Here is a 23486-nt window from a genome sequence, read left to right on the forward strand (position 1 = left end):
ATACCCATTCTTTTGACTTATGTCTTTGAATTTGGTGCTGGTCATGTGACAGTATGTGTTTGAGACTACTGGGTGGACTGGTTTCCTCAATCAGTAAGTTACGGAAAATTAAGAATCTGAGGCCAATTCTGCCATGAGGAAATAAAGCAGAGGAGAGCCATATATATCAAGATAGTGAATGAAGAAATACAAACAGGCTGACTTCATCTATGAATGGATGAAAACAAAGGTTTGGTAGATGAATATTTTTTGAGCATCTGCTCTGCACTGATCATCCACCTACTGTTTTCTTTCTTATATGTTTACGTATAAGTCTTATCTCTACTATCAGACTATAAGCAACTTAAAGACATAATCCATGTATAATTTCTTTGAATCTTCTATAGCAACTAGCACAGTATCCTAGGATCAACAAATTCTTGATTATTAGAGATCAATACTTGGTGAATGAATATGTCAAACACACCAATATACAAGTAAAGAACTACCTTGATTCTCAAATGTCTTCCTCTTAGCATCATAATATCAAAGAAAGCAACATCCTGAGTGCCTGTTGTCTGTGCTCCCCAAAAAACAAATAATAAAATACTTAAGTATTCTTAACTAGTGGTTATGTAAAATATGGTAACATATCCTTAAAAGATGAAACAGTAGAATAGCTGAACTGGTGCCTGAAACAGCAGTATTTGATCCAATATGCTCATTCCAAATGAGTTCACCAAATAAGGTTAATGTACTTCCATGCAATGTAATTATTAAATATTTATTGAGAGGCTACTTATGGGCCAAGTACTATGCTAGGTTCTTGGCTACAGTGGTGAGCAAGAAATGATCTTGCCCTCAGGGAGCTTTCAATCTATGGGAAAACAAACAAATGATAACAAGAAAATGTGCAAAGTGCAAAGATAGAGGAAGTACCTAGAAAAGGCAGCTAAGCCAGATTTGGGAGCAGGTAGGGATGTGGGCTTCCCTGGTGACTCAGAGGTTAAAAGCGTCTGCCTCCAATGTGGGAGAGCCGGGTTCGATCCCTGGGTTGGGAAGATCCCCTGGAAAAGGAAACGGTAACCCACTCCAGTATTCCTGCCTGGAGAATCCCATGGACGGAGGAGCCTGATAGGCTACAGTCCACGGGGTCGCAAAGAGTCAGACACGACTGAGCAATTTCACTTTCACTTTCAGGGATGTGAAGGGGCTTCCCTTATAGCTCAGTTGGTAAAGAATCTGCCTACAGTACAGAAGACCTGGGTTCGATCCCTGGGTTGGGAAGATCCCCTGGAGAAGGAAATGGCTAACCCACTTCAGTATCCTTGCCTGGAAAATCTCATGGACACAGGAGCCTGGTGGGCTGCAGTCCATGGGGTTGCAAAGAGTCAGGCAGGACTGAGCAACTAACACTTACTTAGGGATGTGAAGAAGAGGCTTAAAGAAGGTTTCTTAGAGGTAGCAGTAAATTGAGATCAGAAGAATTAAGGGAAGCTAAATAAGCAAAATCTAGGCAGAAAGTATGGTGGATAACATCATACTTATTTTAAAAGATTATTCTAGAAAGCTGATTATACCATTCAAAGAACTTTTTCTGTCTTTCTTTGATAGAAAATTCATAATGCCCAACATTCTGCCTACAGCCTGGATCCAGTCTCTCAACATTACAAACTGATGAACTGGCATTTATAAGTCTTACATGGTTGAAAAAAAAAAACAAAAAATACCTCAGAGCAGAAAGTAACAAGAGATCAATTTACTTCTTTTCTGTTAAAACTGTTAAACAGATATAATACAAGGAATACAATAGATCATGCATATATAATAAAAAATACATTTCTTCAGTAGGGGTGTCCTAGTTTATAATTTTAATTACTGTCTATGGCATCTAATAGGCTTTTGAGAATGCAATGACACTATACTGGTATGGAGAACACTCTCAAACACCCATCAGGACGGTTTCCCTGGTGTTTCGGCAGTAAAGAATCTGCCTGGCAATGCAGGAGACACAGGTTTGATCCCTGATCTGGGAAGATTCCACATGCTGGGGAGGAACTAAGCCCAGGCACCCCACAACAATGGAGCCTGTGCTCTAGAGCCCGGGAGCTGCAACCACTGATCCACATGCCACAATTACTGAAGTCCATGTGCTCTAGAGTCCATGCTCTGCAACTGGAGAAGCCACTGCATGAGAGCCCATGCACTGCAACTAGAGAGCAGCCCCCACTTGCTACAACTAAAGAAAAGCCCTCTCAGCAATGAAGACCCAGCATAGCAAAAAAAAAAAACAAAAACCCATCAGGAGCAAAAATCGACCTGATCCTTTACGTAAACACCTCATAGCTATAATCAAAATAAACTCTGGTCTAGACAATATTTTAAAACTTTAAACTTTACCATTTGGTTATATCTAACTCTCCCTATATAACAAAACACCAAAAAAAAAAAAGGAGGGAAGTTAAACAAGTACACAGGTTATGAAGAATAAGGCTGAGATACTGGCAAGGTCTATTTACCAAGAAGTGAATTTATTTTCACACTGGTGACAGTCAATTATTATTTTTATTTATCCTCATTTTACTTTAATTAAAAGGTGCCATGGCACCCATAAAGAGTTTTTTTTTTTTTTTTTAATCTCAAGATGCTATGCCTTATATAGGTTTGTATTGTTGTACATCTGGGAGTCAGCTTATACTTATTTAAACTTCAAATACAATTAAATTAAATGTTCTCTGTAGGTACAGCTTTCGCTACAGATGAATAGAGTTTCAGGAAAACTCCATTAGGAATTTCACTATTTACACTATACCAACAATGGCAGCTGGTGCATTTTTGGCCACACTGAGCACTCCTTCCATTGCTCATGACCAACTCACCCTTTCCCCCTAGTTTGATTATCTCACAAATCAAGCTTTGATTTACATTTTGATGTCTTATCATGGATTAAGAATACTACTCTACAGTTAACATTTTATTTTTAAAGGAAGAAAGCTTTACATATAACTAAAAAATAATTTTCAAGCATACCATCCCAGCCAGTTAGCACACTGTATTAAATATCTCCTTTTCCTTGTACTGTTGAAAATACGGCATTTCCCTCCAATCTTCCTATCTTTAGCTACAACTTCATAAAAATGGTCATGTTACCAATGACCCACACAAATACAGTTAATTCAAGATTCCAACTACTATTTCCAGGATTAATATAGTCACAATACCTACTGCTTCAAACACTCAAACTTTCTAGTTTCACAGTTTCATCAACCTGTCTTGGATAAAAGTTCTAATTTCATTTTTTTCAATTTCTGATTAAATAAAAAACAAACAAACCTGTTTTTCACTTAAGTGAACAAAATCTGTGATATCCTACCGAGTTTCTGCTAGGCAGAGCACAGCTGCGGGGTTGCTACAGCAACTCTTGTACACTGACCATAGACAGCCCCATCCAGGAAGGAAATTGTCTGCTCCACCCCCTGAGGAGTCAAAGGCAAGCAGCAGTCTGTGAGCAGAGACACATTTTCAGTTCAGTAATTGTGATGGAGCAACAGGAGACCATTCTTTGTCATCTTTCCTAATACATGTCACCCCAACAACCCAAACAAACTTCAAATCAAGTTGCTATATGAGTACATATTTCCACATCATGGTAGGATTGTATTCTTTACCCAACCCCCACTGAAAACCTGAGCCAGAGAACAAATCAAAGCAATTTCATCCTAGGCACGTAGAAAAAGAAAAAAAGAAAAAGAAAAAAAAAAAAAAGAAAATTTAGAATATTCTCACTTCTATGAAGAGTACCTTTTGATTCTTGCTTTCAGGCTTTAACCCCTGCAAACTCAGGATCTATGACAATTTTTTCTCTTTTTGACTGCTCAGATATAACATTTACTGAGTTTTTATTCAGTGCCAACCCTTCTTCTGCTGGGTGCTTAGACATGTTATTTTATCTAATCTCACAACAACCCCATGAGGTAGGTAGTAATACAATCCCAGCTTTACAAATGAGAAACAGAGCTTCCAAAAAGTTATTTGATTGTCTAAACTACTAAGTGGCAGAATCAACGTGAACCCAAGTCTCCTATTTCTGAGATTTATGTTTTTTCTACTACATTGCACCGATTTTGCAAGAAAATTCACAATTCTTAGTTAAAATATTCAAGTGTTCCTTAAGTGATTTTAATTTTTTATGGTAATTTGTTTTAGTAAAACATTTCCACAAGTAATGACTATAGAACTGATAAATTAAAAATATTCAGCCACCATCTTAAGTGCATAGAAAACAAAGGCATATCCTGGTGAGTTTTTTGCCAAGTATAAACTACGGCACTCACATTCTTGAGAAAAGATAAAGTCGAAAAATAGGTAAGGTGATGAAACTGAGTTTAGAAAAAGCAATCTGTGGAGCATCTCTTGGGTTGAAGGAGCTGTAAGGGAAGAGGGAGTGAAAGTGGGCGAAGGACAACATTTAAACCAGAGAGAAAGACATGTTTATTTAAGTCATTAGTTACTTTCAAGGACAATTCCAAGTATAAATCTGCCCATTTTCAGTCATATCTTCACTTCAGGTATGGAGAGGTCTTCCAGAAGCACCTCTTTTTCTCTTCATAAGAATGAATTATAGTTTTTCTCCTTCCCTCACAGACAACCCACAATTAATTACTCTCTTTCTCCTACATATACTCTTTGGGATTTCCTAAGAGGATATAAAGACTACCTTTTAAAAAATTGCTTTTCCTGGTTCCCCAAGATCTTGATCTTTTTATTCTTCCATACCTATAGCTTGAATATCCCCCAGCTATAGATAAAGATGTACCTCCAAAACTGTCCTTTTGGAATCACCATTTTTTAAATTGCTATCCTATCTTCTGAGCTCCTCCCTTCTGTTATGCCTTTTGTGTCAGTCTTCTAGTTCTACTTCAGGCGATGACTCCAATTCTCTAGTTGCCCCAAAGGATTCTGGTGAGAAACAAAGTAAGTTCAGTAGAGTTGTACTAGTTTCCACATGTTTCTGGAAAGACAGGTCAACAAACATAAATTCACTATAAAGCATATATGCACAAAGAAATATCTTATGGCATCACTAATCAAAGCATAAAAATATAGTTGTAAAGGAGTCAGATTTAAAAAAAAAAAGAGCTAGATTTATAAAAGAGAATGGGAATAGCAGAGAAAGGCTTTCATAGTTGGATTACTGTCATCTAAAAGTTAGTTTACTATGAGTTCCTATTCGTAATTGTCACATTAAAAATGGACTAAAGTCCTCTTCACAAAGCTTTTCCCTTTCCAAAGAAGAAAAACATTCCCCAGATCTAAAACAAGACAGGGAAGAAGCACAAGAAAAGTTAAAAGACCTGTCCATACTCTTAATTTTATATTTGTTCTTTATATAAGCTTCTTAAGGTTACAAGCCTACTAAATGAAAAAGTGGAACAGCCCTTATATCTCAAATTCAACTCAATTTTAAATATCATCAGTCTAGTATAATGTTTTAAGCTTAGCTTAATGTATCTGCAAAGTGAACAATGTTTCTAAAATATGGTATGCTGAGATATTTTAGTCAATAAAAAAGAATAGGAAAGCAATCATTTATTATTTGGGTTTCTTAGGAGGTCATTAGGCATTCATTTTAAAATACAATTTGATACTTTATAGAGGCTAGAAACATAATTCAAAATTTCATAAAGGTTATTAAATTAAAACCACTTTAGACAGTTCAAGATCTCATTGACAAAGTTCATTCAAGATGATGGTTTTGCTATTGTGTTACTGTTCCCACATAATATCATCTCGTCTCAATTTCATCTGAAGATTATGGACTCGTATTGGACGAAAGTTGCTGTTCTTTTGAAGAGAGTTAGTTAGCAAACATTTTCTGGAGCTATTTTTTATATTCTTTGTTCCTTTACAGTTGCCATCTTCTTGCTGAAGAGCTGAAGTTTCACTCATCTTTGAATTCTGAACTTTTTGCTGCAGTTTGCGGACCTGGAAGGAAAAAAATCTAATATTTCAGTCAAAAATATACTTAAAATATACCTTATAATAGAGGACTGGATTGATGGTTTCAAGATTACATGAAATTAAAAAGTTTGGTAAGTCTTTATTTATTGAATACTTATTGCATGCCTAACACTGAGATATTTATACAGAAACATAATGAATAAAACAATCATTGCTTTCAAGGAGCTTATTACTCTTATTATTAAAGAAAAAAAAGCATATATGTGACAGCTAGAGAATAATTCAAGCCAGAATAACTTTGAGTAGGGCAAAAAGTGTATGTCTAAGAAGGATAAAGGAGGACAAGATCGATGTGGGCTGGAGAAGCTGAGAGAAAGAAATGTTTGTTTTTGTAAGATAAGACATGGGAAAAATCAGGAGAACATGGAGGAGAGAGAAGGACCTTTCTGGTGACATTAACAACAAAGCAAAAATATGGTGCTAGGAGTGAACATCAAGTTTATAGAGTCTATATTTTTTCTTTAAAGTATTCCTGAATTTAAAGTAGCCAGTTTTGTTTTGTTTTTAAAGGCAAAGGAATAAATAACCTTATCTCATTGAGGAGTTTCTAGTAATGATTGGGTTCACAGAATTAAACAAAACAAAACCTATAAACTAGTTAAACCCTTTTCTTCCAAGTCTAGCCCATTACTGAATCTTTTAAAAAATTATTTATTTTGGCCTCATTACATGGCTTGTGGGATCTCAATTCCCCAACCATGGATGGAACCCATGTACCCTACTGAGCAAGTGTGGAATCCTGACCAATGGACCGCCAGGGAATTCCCCACATTACTTAATCTATTTCACTTAAGAATAATCTGATTTGTAGAGCTGGTCCAGACACTGGCTAAGTATCTGGTGTTATGTTTACCTAAAAATTCTTAAAAATTTTTACTTCTATAGCTATTATAAATTATATATATATAATATTTTCAAAATATAATTTATGTACATTATGCCTAAATTTAAAAAATATGACTTCTATTCCTTTTAGGTTTCTCATATGTGATTCTAAGAAAGTATACAAGTTACATAATTTTCACCCTAACACAATCATACAGAAAGCTTACTTACTATAGCTTTAAAAGCCAGTTAAGTGAAAATGTTTGCTTCAAAATTTCATTTCCTTCTGTCTTTCTTTATTGGCCATAGAAGAATAAAGGCAGTAAAATTCTGCATTCTTTATTACTTTCCTATAAAAGTGTGGAAGGCTTAATTGTGAGGTTAATATATTACCAACTTATATGAATGCTGATTATTCCATTAGCAGATAGCTACATGATATGACCTGAGGGTTCCTGGAAAGATTCCCTCTGCTTTCTTTTCCAGGAGCATAATAGTCCTAAGAGTGAATTCATTGTCTTGGGATGAAATATAATATTCCATGATTTTTTTGTCAAAACATTAAGATTGTTATGCCATTCTTAGTTATTACGAATTTATACACAAGGATAGAGTCCTCCTCATCACCTCCACTAGAGTGAGCTAAGCATAGGTCCCCGAGGAATGGAACACAGCATGGCTTGTTCTGAGAAACTGGAAATAGTGGTTTTAGAGATGGGTATGCTTAAGGAGCCAGGTTTATATATGATATAGACACCTGTTGACATAAGGGGCTTCAGTAAGGCATTAGGAAAGAGAGGGACAAGAGGAAAAGAATGCTAAAAGGACAGCTGGGAGAGCTGTAAAGCAAATTTAGTCTACCTCTTAATTTTCCCAAAGTTACTTCTGAATACATAACTAAACTTTCTCTTTTTTTTCTCCCTTTGGCTGTGCTGTGTGGCTTGTAGGATTTTAGTTCCCCAACCAAAGACTGAACCTGGGCCCCAGCAAAGAGAGCACAGAGCTCTAACAACTGGACAGCCAGAGAATTCCCCATAACTAAATTTCTTTGTTCCCTTTTCTTTTTATTATATTGAGAATTATGTAGCAGACCATGTTATTTCAATGTACAGATGACTCTATTTTGTCATAAGTCTAAGTGACTCCTATCTATCATCTTTTCACTAAGCCACACAATCAGGCCTTAAATTTGGAAGGTCTAGAGAAATGTAACATTGAATCCAGATATATTATCTTTTTATTAAAATTTTTTACTAAAACTTTCTTACGCTATCTTGATGCTGCATTAGTTTGGAAATTTGTTCTCCTTTAATTTCCATTTTCTTGACTAAACGCTCTAGTTCACATTCTATATCTTCACAGACTGATTGGCTTTCAGTTTCTTTCATTTGATTCAGCAGGTCTTGGTACTCCCTATGAAAGAAAAGCAAGTATCAAGCACTATTACAGTTTATAGTATACAAACTATATATATAATATATATATATATTATATATATATATTAATCTTTGTCACAATTAAACAATATTCTGCTCAATCATAAATTTTAATCAGAGTTAAATATTAACCTTCAGAGACAGCTTCTTTTTGTAGAGTTATCAAATTAAATCTATGGTAATTATAAACAGGCTCTTATGATTTGAGACTAGATATATTTAGAAATATCTCAGACTTAGGATCTCAAAGAATCTTAAAAAAGTCTGAATTTTTAGTGTTCATAGTTAAATGTAGTAAAATATTCTGATGTCCTTAGCTAGAGGCATTAAGGGACTCTTTTTCATTCCAAGTTTGGAATTCTTAATGTAGACTCTTTGGAAGAATTTCAGCTATAGAAGTATTTGCTTGAGAAATTCCTAGATTTGGTGATAGCTTGCTCAAAAAAAACCACTGCTAATAGAACTAATTATATCTTCTACGAGGTCTTAGTTCAACTAGTTGGCCACCCAAGTCACATATTTTCTGGAATATTTGTTGAAAAGATATTTAAACTTGAAGCTTAAAATATGTATCCCATACAGAATCTGTGTGTATCCAACACAGAATCTTTGAAGTATATGGATGCTTCAAACATGCAATGCAGACCAGCCAGAACAGAAAACAAGAAATTGTATTCCTATTTGTCTAATGAAATCATTCACTTAACTGAAAAGATTATAAAAAGCAGAAGAAGAATCTATCTTAGAAAAGCATTTGTGAATTATAATTTAAGGTCAACAGACCCCATTTGTTAGAATGACAGAAATATTTGTCTATCAGTTCAGATCTTGGGAATACAGAAACACTTTAAATAGAAAAAAGTAGTAATATTCAGATCAAAATAAGTTCAAAAGGCTAAGTAAGGCTTTTAGGAATTTGTAAGTGATATTGTTTGAAAGACTGAGAAGAAAAAAAGATACCTAAATTTGTTTTGCTACTTCTTGTGATAAATACTTACATAGTCATTTGGTCCAGCTCATCTTGCATTGCCATCAAAAGTTCAGACAAATTGTTGCAAATAGAAATGGACTTTTCTGAGTCAGAAGGTACAGCTTTACATTGAGAAGTTGTTCTAGAAGGCTTGTAGAGACATCTAAGTTCAGTAACTTCAGCTGGTTGCTGAAGGATATGTGGCCCATAATGTGGCACTGTTTTGAGGTTTTGTGTACTTGCATTTGCAGAATGGCTTGCACTGGCAGACTTTGGAGGAAAAGAAATAGCTGAGGATGATTTTAAATAACTGATGGCATTTAAATAGCACTTACACCAAAGCATGAATTTATCTGAACAAGTATCCTCATTTTTCCCTTCTCACCTTCTCAGCCATAATAGGCAGTGTTCCAAATTTTGAACAGATTTGCTGAGATGGTCCTCTCTTTAAACATTTAGTTTTCTAAATATTGACAAGGGAAAAAGTAAACAAAAAATATTTTAAAAGACATTTATCAAATTAACACTATTACACATTAGGAAATGCAAGTTACAATGAAATATCACTTTATACTTGTTAGAATGGTTAAAGAAAAAAAAGTGACAACACCAAATGCTAACAAGGAAGTGGAGAAGCCAGATTGTTCATACACAAAATAATGCAGCCACTTTGGCAGAGAGTTTGGAAGTTTCTTGTAAAATTAAAGATTTATTGATAGCTATCATATGACTCAGAGATTTCACTTTTAGATACTTACCCCAGGAAAGTGAAAAATATGTTCACACAAAAACCTGTACACAAAGTTTATAACTGCTTTATTTGTGATAGCCTAAAATTGAGGCAGCTTCCCTTGTAGCTCGGTCAATAAAGAATCTGACCACAATGCAGGAGACCTGGGTTCAATTCCTGGGTTGGGAAGATCCCCTGGAGAAGGAAATGGCAACCCACTCCAGAATTCTTGCCTGGAGAATCCCACGGACAGAGGAACCTGGAGGGCTATAGTCCATGGGGTCACAAGAGTCAGACACAACTTAGCAACTAAACTACTACTATTAAAACTGAAATCCCATGGACAGAGGAACCTGGTGGGCTATATAGTCCATGGGGTTGCAAAAGAGTTGGACACAACTTAGCAACTAAACAACAGCAACACTGAAAACAACTCAAATCTCTTTCATCGGGTAAATGGTTAAACTGTGGTACATCCCTAACATGGAATACTACACAGAAACTTTTAAAAATGCGTCAATACTTGGATGGATTGGCTGAGTGAAACAAGCCTCTCAAAAGGTTATATACTATATGATTACATTTATATAACATTCCTGAAATAAAATTATAGAGATGGTAAACAGATTATAAATTGCTAAGGGTTAGGGAGGATGATGTGTAACTCATAACACAAAGGGATAACATGAAGGAACCTTATAGTAGTGGAATAGTTCTGTATCTTCATAGTGGTGATAGTTACAAGAATCTACACATGTGATAAAATTGTATATGATCACACAAATATGCATATACACATACAACTAAGTGAACAAAAAACTGTTGAAATCTCCATAAGCTCTGTATATTGTACCAATTTCAACTTCCTGGACTTTATTATATTTATGAAAGATGTTACCATTGGGGGAAGCTTGTTAAAGATATATGCTGCTGCTGCTGCTGCTAAGTCTCTTCAATTGTGTCCAACTCTGTGTGACCCCATAGACGGCAGCCCAGCAGGCTCTGCTGTCCCTGGGATTCTCCAGGCAAGAACACTGGAGTGGATTGCCATTTCCTTCTCCAATGCATGAAAATGAAAAGTGAAAGTGAAGTTGCTCAGTTGTGTCCAACTCTTCGCGACCCCATGGACTGCAGCCTACCAGGCTCCTCTGTCCATGGGATTTTCCAGGCACTAGTACCAGAGTGTGTTGCCATTGCCTTCTCCGAAAGATACATGGGACCTCCCATTATATTTTTTTTTTATCATCTCTAATCTATAATTTTTCAAAATAAAAAGTGAAAAACAAAAAACAAACAAAAAAAGACACATGGTTAGGATATGGAACAATGGTAACTGCTGACCAGAACATAAACTGGTCTAGTCACTTTGAACAATATCTTGTAAAGCTAAGGTGCATGACACTTATGGCCCAGTATCTCAGAGAAACTCCTGAACACTTACACCATGAGGCATGTACAAGAATGTTCATAACAGTGTTGTTTATAATAACAAAAAGTGAGAAACAAACCAAACGATCACTGAAAGGACAAGGGAAAAAGAAATTTTTAGCAATAAAAAGCAGTGAACCATTCATATATGCATCAATTGGAAGAATCTCATAAACTTAATGTTGAGTGGAAAAAGAAAGCTGCTGAAGAACACAAATAGAGTTCCATTTATATAAAGTTCAAGTATAAACCTAACAAATATATTTCTCACAAATACTTATTTGGCAAAGTAATTTTTTTTTTAAACCAGGAGAATGATAAAAACAAAATCAGAATTGTGGTTACTCCTTGGATGGAGGGAATACAATTTAAGAAAGGTACACGCTGGGCCTTAATAGTGCTGGTAATGTTCTATTTTCTTAAGCTGTGTGGTGATGTTATTATTCCAGTGTTAATGTCATTATTATCCTTTGAGCAGACATTTTTTGTTATATTAGGTTGGCCAAAAAGTTTGCTCAGGTTTTTCAGTAACATTTTATGGAAAAACCCGAATGAACTCTTTGGCCTAACCAATATGTACTCCTTCATGAATCATTTTTAAAAAGACACTGCCAAGCTACATTCTTAAAAGTAAATTATTTCACTATTTTTGCTGGATGGATTGAACTGGGTGACCAATTATCTCAATCTGCCCATGATACAGGATCTTCAGTTCTAAAACCAGTAAAGTCATAGGCAAATTGGGGTGAATTGGTCACTCTATTTAACACTTTAGCAAGAGAATAATCAATAAGCTGAACATATTCCATAATAAAAGGAAAAAAAATTCCCAATTCCAAAGGATAATTTAGATATCTTAACTATTATAAACATTAATTTTTTTAATTAAAAAAATTAAATGGCTCAGAGGTGGAGATATCACAAGTTTGTGAGTCAGTTCTTATTCACTCAGATTTTCTTGGTGATCCTGGACAATCATTCAAGCTCTGTACCTTAGGAATGATAATTTCAAGTAATAGAAAATGATGGTCTGATCAAAGTTTATTTTAAGCAGTTAAATTAGAACAAAAGAAATGTAATTTTTTTAGTCACTATACTGAACGAGATTTCTGACTGATAATTACAATCTATCCTTTCAAAAGAATAATGAAAACCTCACAGGATAGGCTTCTATTATCTTGCTTACAATATTCAAACAGTCTGATTCTTTACTTCCAAGCTCACCTTATGCTGTTGTTGGTTACTATCTAGAAGTATAGCTCTAATCATGCCTCTATAAGCCTTCAATGGTAAACAATGATTTATAGAACAAAAGTTCAAATTCTTAACATGGCCTTGAACTCATAATCTCACTTCAAGCTATATTTTCAATTTCAAGTCTCATATGGTACTGCTGCTGCTGCTGCTAAGTTGCTTCAGTTGTGTCCGACTCTGCACGACCCCACAGACGGCAGCCCACCAGGCTCCCCCATCCCTGGGATTCTCCAGGCAAAAGCACTGGAGTGGGCTGCCATTTCCTTCTCCACATATGGTACTAGGACTGGACAATTATTTATAGTTTCGTGTAAAAATCAACTATACTCTTAGACTGTAACACACCTCGCCTCATCTCTATCAATATTTACTCATTTTTCAAGTCTGCCTTTACTACTTCTTGTGTGATCTTTTCACATATTCTTTATGTGTACAGCACCAGAATACTGTTTATACCTTTATTAAGTTTTTAGTACACTCTGTCTTATATTTGTGCTTTTGTTTACTTCTCTGTAAATTCCTGTGTTATCTTTTTACTACCTAAAGGTACTAATCTATGTAAATCAAGACATATGAGTTGAATGAACTATGTCCAGGATATGGAGTAAGTGTCAGTGAGACAAGCAGGAATCTCACAGAGGTCTCTTAAAAAAACCCAAATACTACCTTCAACATTAGTGCTTCTGTTACCTTTAAAAGCAGGCATTATTACTTGCAGATCTATGAACTTGGAACTTAAGCTAACTGCTTTTATAAAGTGGTTTTGCTGTCAATTATTTTTTCTTTTCTTCCAGGAGCTACCTTTTCTTTCCTTCGTTTCTTTTACCTTGATTTTCCCTGTACCTTATTAAAAAAATCTTTTCTACCAGCTCTTCAAAGGATGTCATAAAACATAAGTACAAAAATAAGTCAGTGTTTTCCCACTTGTATAAATTACTTATAGTGATTCTCTATTTGGCTTTGCAGCTTCTAATCTTACTGTGGAGATAAGACACAAAACATACTTAAGGAAGGAAATAAACTAAAAAAAATCAACATAAACTGCATTGGGAAAATATTCTTCATTACTGTAGTTTGCAAATTCTTTGAAAGAAAAAAATGTGTGAAAAATGCAGCCAAACTACTGAATTCTTATTTATGGAATAAACAACTAGCTAAAGTTAAGTATAATGTTTCCTCCATTACTGTATCCATAGGGTGAACCTATGGCAGTGGCCAGAATCCACAAATGGCATGCTTGGTTCATAGAGCAAATAGCACACAGAAACACTACATGCATATTGAATGAATAGTAATAATGGTCATCAAAACTATAATTTCAGAATCATAAGATTAAAAGGGGCTAACATTTTCTTTACCATGATAAATAGAAGAGTTTAATATAATAAATCCAAAACATTAATTTATCAAAACAAATTATTATTGGTAAAGCTATAAAGTACTCATTCCCCAATTTTAAGCAAGTCCAAAGGATATCAGCATAAAAAAATAATTTCTCTAGAGAAATGACTATAATTATAATTTAATATTGTAATTTATAAAACAATATAATTTAATAGTATATCTTGTCTTTTTATTGTACATATATTATATAAAACTGCTTCCAGAATCTATTGTGTTGTATCTATTGTATTGTTTTGTGCTTCTTTTGTAAAGTATCCAAAATACATTTCTTTAACAGTTTAGTACTAGCAACATGTTTGCCTTTCTAGAAAAATTAGAATGCTTATTGTTATTTCACAAATTTAGATGTATTGCCCATTATATGTTCCTTTTTGCTTTGGGTGTCAAGCAAACTCAGAGCTAGGTTTTGTGCTCAAATGCTGCTACTTTCTTTAACCTAGGTTTTATGGAATTTTCTGTCCTCACACCCCAAACCATCATGACTTGACTTATGTTTTTAGGTCCATTTCATAGACTTATTTCAAGTCTTATATTATAAATATCTTCAAATTCTTTTTGGAAATGCACAGGTATAATTACTAAAAGGATGAAGAACTAAGCACTAGCAAATAAGAATAAAGTATTTGCATACCTTTGAAGATTTCTTCTTTTCCTTGAAGTGCCTTGGATTTGTTACTGAAGACATTAAAATTCTATTGATTTCAAGTCCAGTTTGAAGCTGTAATAGTGAAAAAAAACCTTTACTATTACTTGACTTTTAACAAATTTCTTTTTCTTCAAAAACATTATAATGTGGGATTATATATCAGTTGATAAAGATAAAAATGCTTTTTTTTGAAGAAAAGAAAATCCCAAATATTATTTCTTTGTGTTAAAGTCACCAAGTCTACTGGTAATTACAATCATTTTGTTTATAACAGAATGAGTTATTTTATATATCTTAAACTGAAAACAATTGATAGCATGAGTTCTTTCAACTGAGAATATATATATGTTCCTCAGAATTTCAAAAGATCAAAAGGTCTTTGGCAATATATCCAAGTCTATGAATATACTTGCTAATTTACTGAGATTTCATTATTACAGCAAAAGAAGACAAAACTGATAAGTTAGGAAGCAGAAATTAGAGTCCAGGGTAAGGCTTCAGTTAATCAAGTATAATAAAACATATGTGATTTTAAAGTGCCAGATAATATAGTATTCTGTTTACCTGAGAAGCTTTATCTTGAAAGAGCTTACGCTGATGTTCCTCTTCCTTTAGTTTTTCCTCTAAATGTTTAATCTTGTCCTACAAAAGAATTGAAAAACTGGGATTATTGTACAAAAACTAGAGCCAAATATCTTTTATTTCTTTTCCAAATAGAGCCCTCAGGGTCTTGATTCTTAATAGTTTGGTAGTAAATTAAAGCAGAAAGTATGAAAAAGGAATGGCAAAAGATGCTAAGTTTTCCTTGGCTTTCTTCGTATGATTCTTTACCTACTTTATGTAAGAAGGACAAAGGAGAAGCAAAGAATGTATATGCATAGGCTCTATTAATTTTCATTAACAAAATCATAATACTGAAAATTTGGGAGGTTTTAATGGTCTAAAAGGCCAAACAATATAGTCTTGGGTCTCAACGTTTCATTCAAAATATGGACAACTTACAATAAAAGACTATGCTGTACTTAGGGAAAAGTGAAAGTGAAATCGCTCAGTCATGTCCGACTCTTTGCGGCCCCATGGACTGTAGCCTGCCACGCTCCCCTGTCCATGGGATTTGCCAGGTAAGAATACCAGAGTGGGTTGCCATTTCCTTCTCCAGGGGATCTTCCTGACCCAGGGATCGTGCTGCAGGCATACTCTTTACCATCTGAGCCACCAGGGAAACAAGACTAATATACATGAAACAATATGATTTGACCCAGGTCATGAATATATATGTATAACCTTATATACAAAAGTATTTCATCTTATATCCATGGTATAGTTTGGAATAGGAAGACAGTACTATCTCAAAGGGAGAACTTCCTGAGTATTCGAAATCTCAAGGAAGGCTTCATAGAGGAAGCAGGAATGGGAGAATCCTACAAAATGGATAGGATTTGGTTGGAAAAGGAGAGGGCATTTCAGGATAGGATCTAGAATAGGTGTAACTTACTTGCAAGTGGTGAAAGGCTATCTTTTCAATAACATTTAGGTAAATCACCTAACAAATGAAAATATTCTACCACTGCAGAAGAAGGTAAAACTACAATTTCACATCAAAAAGCAAACTCATTTATGCTATGATCTATAGGCAATAACTCATATCTGGATTACTAAAATCTATTAATGAAGTTTTACAAATCTAATTTTATTGCATATTCATATATAGGATAATTACATATAACACTAAAGATTTATTCCTGGTATCACCACTTCAAAGAAATGAGTTGAAGCTTACCTCAGCAGTTTTCTGAGTTGTTGTAAGCTTAAAACATTCTTTTTCTAAGACATCAAGCTTTTCAAGCTTTGCATGAAGCTTCATATGATCCTGTTCTTTTTCCCTTTGAAGCTGGGCCTGGAAAGGAAAAAAACAAAACCTAAATTTGGCAAGTGAAGCCAATTGCTCAAGAATAATACAATTTCTGAGAACTCAAAGCACAATATAAATTGTCATAAGAAACACATAACAAACATGCACATACTTTAGGTACTTTAAAAGCAAAAAAACAAGAGAAAATAAAATACTTTTCAAAAACAAAGAAACTGCAAAAAAAGATATTAGATCAATGGAACAAAATCTTCTCTGTATCTTTATATAACATTTCTACTATGGAAAACATCATCAGTGAAACATATTAAATAAATAAGGTGTTATCACAAAGTGATCAAACCTACTTATTGACTTACCCTCTCTCTAACTATAACACAGAAAAGCAGCTATCAAAGGACTAAAGCATACAGAGAACTTGGAGAAAAGGAAAGTTACACATATATATTTGTTGGTGTTGAGTTGCTAAGCTGTGTCCAACTCTGTGACACCATGGACTGTATAAAGCCTGCCAGGCCACTCTGTCCATGGGATTTCCTAGGCGAGAATACTGGAATGAATTGCCATTTCCTTCTCCAGGGGATCTTCCCGATCCAGGGATTGAACTTGTGTCTTCTGCACTGGCAGGCAGATTCTTTATTGCTGAGCCACCAGGGAAGCTCTACACATATATATGCATACCTATGAATTGTCTTGTAATGGTATTTATTACCACACTAATGCGAGATGTTAATGACAGGGGCAACTATGAGGGGACAAGAAGCATATGAGAATTTTCAGTATTATCTGACAAATCTTCTATAAACTTAAAACTGCTCTTAAAAAAATAGTTTATTAAAAATAAAAAACTGAAAAAATAAATAAATAGAGTTTTGGTGACCAGTGGTCTAACATTCTATTGGAGTTACAGAAGGGGAAGAGAGAGAAGTCAGACAAGAATAACTATTTGAAGGCTAATGCCTAAAAATGTTCCAATTCTGATGAAAAATATTAACTGACAGATTCAAGAATCTAAAAAGAACAAACAAAAAATAATCCAAGCAGAATGAATACAAAGAAAACCACATTTGGGCATATTATCAAATGGTTGAAAACCAGTGATAAAAGGGAAAAAACAACCTAAGAAATAACACACTATGCACAGAGGAATGAAGATAACAATTCTCATTAGAAACTATGAAATCAGGCTTCTCTGGTGGTCCAGTGGTTGAAGATCTGCCTGCCAATGCAGGAGACACAAGTTCAATCCCTAGTCTAGGAAGATTCCATATGCCATGGAGCAACTAAGTTCATGCACCACAACTACTAAGCCAGTGCTCTACAGCCCAAGAGTCACAACTTCTAAGCCCATGCACTGCAACTACTGAAGCCAGTGCCCCCAAGAGCCTGAGCTCTGCAACAAGAGAAGTTATCACAACGAGAAGCCCACAAACTACAACTACTATAGTCCCCACTCTCCACAACTAGAGAAAGCCCATGCACAGCAATGAAGACCCAGCACAGCCAAAAGTAAATAAATAAATCTTAAAAAAAAAAAAAACAACTAGAATTTTATACCCAGTGAAACTATCCTTCAACAGTGGTGGTGAAATAAAGCCTTTTCCAGACAAATACACGCTAAGAGAATTCCCAGCATACTTTAAAAAGCACTAGAAATGGTAAAAATGTGGATAAATATATATTGCTTCTTGTTTCTTAATTTTCTTTAAAAGAAAATTGATTATTTAAAGGAGAAACAGAAACAATGTATTCTGAGCTACATGAAACACATAGAAATAAAATATATGAAATCTTCAGCACAAAGGGGGACAAATGGAATCATTATGTAGTAGGATCTTATATTACATGTGAAATGTTTTCATGCTAATTCATGATAGACTGTAGTAAGTTAAGAATACATAACTTTAACCTATACAGTAGCTACTAAAAAGGAGAAGGGGAAAAATACCTGGAGAAAGAAAAGTCAGCAAAATTTAAGAAGAAACCACTAGGGAATAGGGAACTTAAAAAATATTTTTAGTTGAAAGATGATGAAAATATAAAATGGCAAAACCTGTGGGATGCAGGTAAAGCACAGTTTAAAGGGAACTTGATAGTTTTTAATCACAATATATTACATTTAAAAACAAATTTAGTTTTAAAATCAATAATCTAAGTTTCCAACATCCAAAGCTAGGGAAAAAATAGCAAATTAAATCCTACATTAGTAGAAGGAAGGAGATAATAAAGATGAAGTGGAAATCAATGAAATAGAATATAAAAGTTTTTATAAAGATTTATTTTTTAAAATCTATAAAATTTATAAAGTGACATATAGGTTGATAGTTTTAAAAAGAGCACAAATACAATTTACTAGTATCAGGGATGAAAGAGGGGACATCTCTAAAGACACAAGAGAAACAGATAATCTGAGTAGCCAAATCTCTGTTATAAATAAACTGAACTCATGATTAAAAAACACTATATATTTAAAGAAAACTTCAGTTCCAGATAGCATCTATCAAATTTGAACTCTATCAAACATTTAAGGAGGAAATAATACTATTCTTATACAAGGTCTTTCAGAAAATAGAAGGAATCTTCCCAACTAATTTTATGAGGTCAAACAAAACCATAATACCAAAATAAGACACTGTAAGAAAATTACAAACCAAGATCGCTTAAGGACAAAGTCATAAAAATTAAGTGAAATCTTTGCAAGTTGAATCAAGCAATATAGAAAAATGATACTACATCAAGATTGACTGGGGCCTATATCAGGAATGCAATGTTGGTTAACATTTGAAAATTAAACAATGTAACTTACCATGTTAACAGAAGAAATGAGAAAAATCATATGACCCTTTCACTAGATGTATAAAAAGCAAACCGCAAAATCATTCACAGTAAAAGTTTTCAGCAAACTAAGAATAGAAAGTAATTTCCACATTTGATAAGGGATAACTATGAGATGGCTGGATGGCATCACCGACTCGATGGACATGAGTTTGAGTAAACTCTGGGAGTTGGTGATGGACAGGGAGGCCTGGCGTGCTGTGATTCATGGGGTCGCAAAGAGTTGGACACAACTGAGCGACTGAACTGAACTGAACTGAACTATGAAAAACCTAGAGATAATAGTCTAGTGAAAGACTAGCATCTTTCTCCCAATGATCAGAAACAAAACAAGGATGTCAGTCTTTATCACTTCTAATTAACACTGTACTAGCTACAATAACCAGTGCAAGAAAGTGCAAAAAATAAAAGCCATAAAAGTTGGAAAGGGAAAAATAAAACTTTATTTGTTCACAGATGACATGATTATGTATATAGAAAATCCCTAGAAAATACTGAGTTGCAGAAATAGACTTGATCTCTCTTTGTCAATTGTTTGTTGACCAAGGTGCCCAATCAATTCAATGGGAGAAAATAAATCTTTTAACAAATGGTGCTGGGACAACTGGGAATCCACATGGAAAAAATTTAACATTGAATAATTTTCTCTCACTATACAAAAATTAATCCCAGATGGATCACAGAACAAAATGAAAATTAAGAGCTTTTAGAAGAAAATATTTTGGAAAACACTTTGATAGTTTCTTATAAAAATACACCTACCCCATGGTTCAGTAATTCTACTATTAGATATTTATCCAAGAGAAATTAAAACATATGGTCACAAAAAAGTTTGTACAAGAATGTTTGAAGTATCTTTACTTATAAGACCTCCAAACTGGAAACAGGTCAAATATCCATCAAACGAAAAACGCATAACCAAATTGTGGCATATCTATATAATGAAATTCTACACAGCAATAAAAGGAATGAACTACTGATACATGTAACAACATGGATTAATCTAAACAACTTTATTTTAAACCAAAGAACCAGACATAAAAAGAACATTTTCTATCATCCAATTTATATGAAGTTCTAGGACAGGTAAAATTAATCTGAAGTAAAATAAATCAGAATAGTAGTTGCACTGTTGGGAGGTGGGGAGAGAGCAGGGAGTAACTTGGCAGAGATATAAGAAAATTTCTGGGGTGATAAAAATGTTCTGTTACTTGGTAGGACTATAGATAACATGAGCATATTCATTTATCAATAATCACTGAACTACTGTATATTGTCACCTTGCTTATTTAACTTACATGCAGAGAACATCATGTGAAATGCCAGGCTGGATGAAGCACAAGCTAGGCTCAAGACTGCCAGGAAAAGTATCAATAACCTTAGACACCACCCTTATGGCAGAAAGCAAAGAACTAAAGAGCCTCTTGATGAAAGTGAAAGAGGAAAGTGAAAAAGCTGGCTTAAAACGCAACATTCAAAACACTAAGATCATGCCATCTGGTTCCATCACTTCACGGCAAATAGATGAGGAAAAAGTGGAAACAGTTGACAGATTTTATTTTCCTAGGCTCCAAAATCACTGCAATGGTGACTGCAGCCAAGAAATTAAAAGACACTTGCTCCTTGGAAGAAAAGTTATGACCAACCTAGAGAGCATATTAAAAAGCAGAGACCTTGTTTTGCCGACAAAGATCTGTCTAGTCAAAACTATGGTTTTTCTAATAGTCATGTACTGATGTGAGAGTTGGACCATAAAGAGCTGAGCACCGAAAAATTGATGCTTTTGAACTGTGGTGTTGGAGAACACTCTTGAGAGTCTCTTGGACAGCGAGGAGATCAAACCAGTCAATTCTAAAGGAAATCAGTCCTGAATATTCATTGGAAGGACTGATGCTGAAGCGCCAATACCTCTGCCATCTGATATGAAGAACTGGCTCATTGGAAAAGACCCTGATGCTGGGCAAGATTGAAGGCAGGAGAGGAGAAGGAGACGGCAGAGGATGAGATGGTTGGATGGCACCACCAACTTGATGGACGTGAGTTTGAGCAAGCTTCGGGAGTTGGTGAAGGACATGGAAGCCTGGCGTGTTGCAGTCCATGGGGTCACAAAGAGTCAAACACGACTGAGCGACTGAACTGAACTGATAGACTTAAGACCTGTGCATTTCACTGGCTGCAAATTATACTTTAATAAAAACATTCTAAAAATGGTTAAAACTCACTCATCTACAATATTTATCCAGGATAGGAATTTCTAGGTTTTTTTACAAGACAAAATGTGAATTGATGACTAGGTGCTAAGTAGTATATTGCACTTTTAATTGGCATTTCCCTGTGACTTCTTTTATCCTGCAAAATGCCTCTTCATAACTTGGCCCATTTTTCTACCACTGCTTTGTACTTTTTGTATCTTGCTTAAGAAATCTCTCTTAACTCCGAGGTCATAAAGGCATTATTCTGTATTTTCTTCTAAAAATTCTGAAGTTAACATGTAAGTCTTTAATCCATCTGGAAATTATTTTTGTGTATGATGTGAGGTAGGCATCCAATTTCTTTCTTTTTCTCACATAGATAATCAATTTCCCCTACATATCTACTGAAGTCTAGCATTTCAACAATGTTATGCAATGGCATCCTTGTTTTATATTGACTTTCCATATAAGTGGGTCTGACTATCCCTAATCCTTTATTCTGGCTGTCAGTCCATACAAATATGTTAATTTTGATAGTATCAATATGTCATAGGACAAGACCTCATCTTATTCTTCTTCAGAATAGCTTGGCTACTTTTGGACCTTTCCTTTTCATATGAATTTTTGAATCAAGTTTTCTAGTTCCTTGAGAAACCTATTAAATATTTGGCCCATTAAAATCCAGTACTGACTGGTACTTTTACCCATTTTCAAACTAAAGCAAAGATCTTAGAACACTTAAACTATATTTACCACTTCCTAATTTATAATTTTATTCTCATTAATTTTAATCCTTTATATATATTTAAATATATAAAATAAAACATAATTATTGCTGTTATATATTTATTTACCTATATATTTACCATCTTCATTGTTCTTCACTCCTTGCATCTCTGACCTTCCATCTAAGATACTCTTCCTTCATCTGAATGATACCTTCAGTGTTTCCTTTAGAATGTATCTCCTAGTAACAAACTACCTCAGATTTGGTCAGTCTTAAAATGTCTTCACTTCACCTTTATTTCTGGAGGATATTTTCACCAGGCATTGGACTCTAGACTGACAGTTATTTTCTTTTAATATCTTAATTATAATCAGTTTGTTTTCTTCCAGGTTCAGTATTGAGAAGTCAGCTGTCAATTTAATTATTGTCCTTTTGAAAATAACCTTTTTATTTTCCCCAGCAGCTTTTAGGATTTTATTCTTGTCTTATTATTTATTTCTTTTTATTTTTCCTGCTTTGGTTTTATAGGATTTCTTACATTTGTGGTGTGATTATTTTTTTAGTCAATTTTTTAAACTTCCCAGCCATTATATCTTCAAATATTGTTTCTGTCCTATTCTCTCTTTTCCTTTTGGAATTCCAATCACACATAAATTTGACCTCACTCTAACTTATGTCTCTTGCTCTCTTTTCTAAACTTACCATTGTTTTGTCTCTTCATTGATCTGGATGGTTTCATCTTCGAATTCACTAATTATCTCTTCTGATCTGCTGTTAGATGCACCATTAAGTTCTCAATTCCATTTACTGTATTTTTTACAATATTGTAATTTTTATTTGGTTCCTTCTCAAATCTGCTCTGCCATTTTATGGTTTCTAATGTTCTGCTGAAAATTTGATCCTATTTTCTATCTCCTTGATTACAGCAAGTATAATTATTTTAAAGTCTGTATCTTCTAGAGCCAGGATCTAGCTGGAGCTAACTTATGAGACTGTTTATATATAGTCTGTTATGTATGCCATTTCTTTTGACAGTGTTTTATCTCCTTCTGCCTGGTTATCTTTCATTAAAAAGTTTCTCACTGTGTAGAAGAAAGGTTTATAGAAATAATTTGAGGACCCTGGGAACATTAGCCACCAAGGATCACTTTAATCCAATTTCAGGGACT

General features: G+C 34.4%; 1 protein-coding gene across 6 annotated transcripts in view; it reads right to left on the minus strand.

The window, feature by feature from the left end:
* Nucleotides 1-4446: 4446 nt before the first annotated feature.
* Nucleotides 4447-23486, minus strand: part of CEP57L1 (centrosomal protein 57 like 1) — a 75977-nt gene continuing 56937 nt past the window's right edge. For all 6 annotated transcript variants that reach the window (XM_061131616.1, XM_061131614.1, XM_061131612.1 and 3 more), the window contains exons 5-11: nt 16474-16590; nt 15258-15335; nt 14679-14765; nt 9617-9694; nt 9260-9501; nt 8094-8238; nt 4447-5964 (exon numbers count right to left, since the gene is read on the minus strand). In XM_061131616.1, the coding sequence (XP_060987599.1) occupies nt 5746-5964; nt 8094-8238; nt 9260-9501; nt 9617-9694; nt 14679-14765; nt 15258-15335; nt 16474-16590 (966 nt within the window). In that variant the 3' untranslated portion in view covers nt 4447-5745. The remainder of the gene's footprint in view (nt 5965-8093; nt 8239-9259; nt 9502-9616; nt 9695-14678; nt 14766-15257; nt 15336-16473; nt 16591-23486) is intronic.

The sequence above is a fragment of the Dama dama genome, chromosome 28 (assembly GCF_033118175.1).
Source record: "Dama dama isolate Ldn47 chromosome 28, ASM3311817v1, whole genome shotgun sequence".
In the NCBI taxonomy this organism is placed as follows: Eukaryota; Metazoa; Chordata; class Mammalia; order Artiodactyla; family Cervidae; genus Dama; species Dama dama.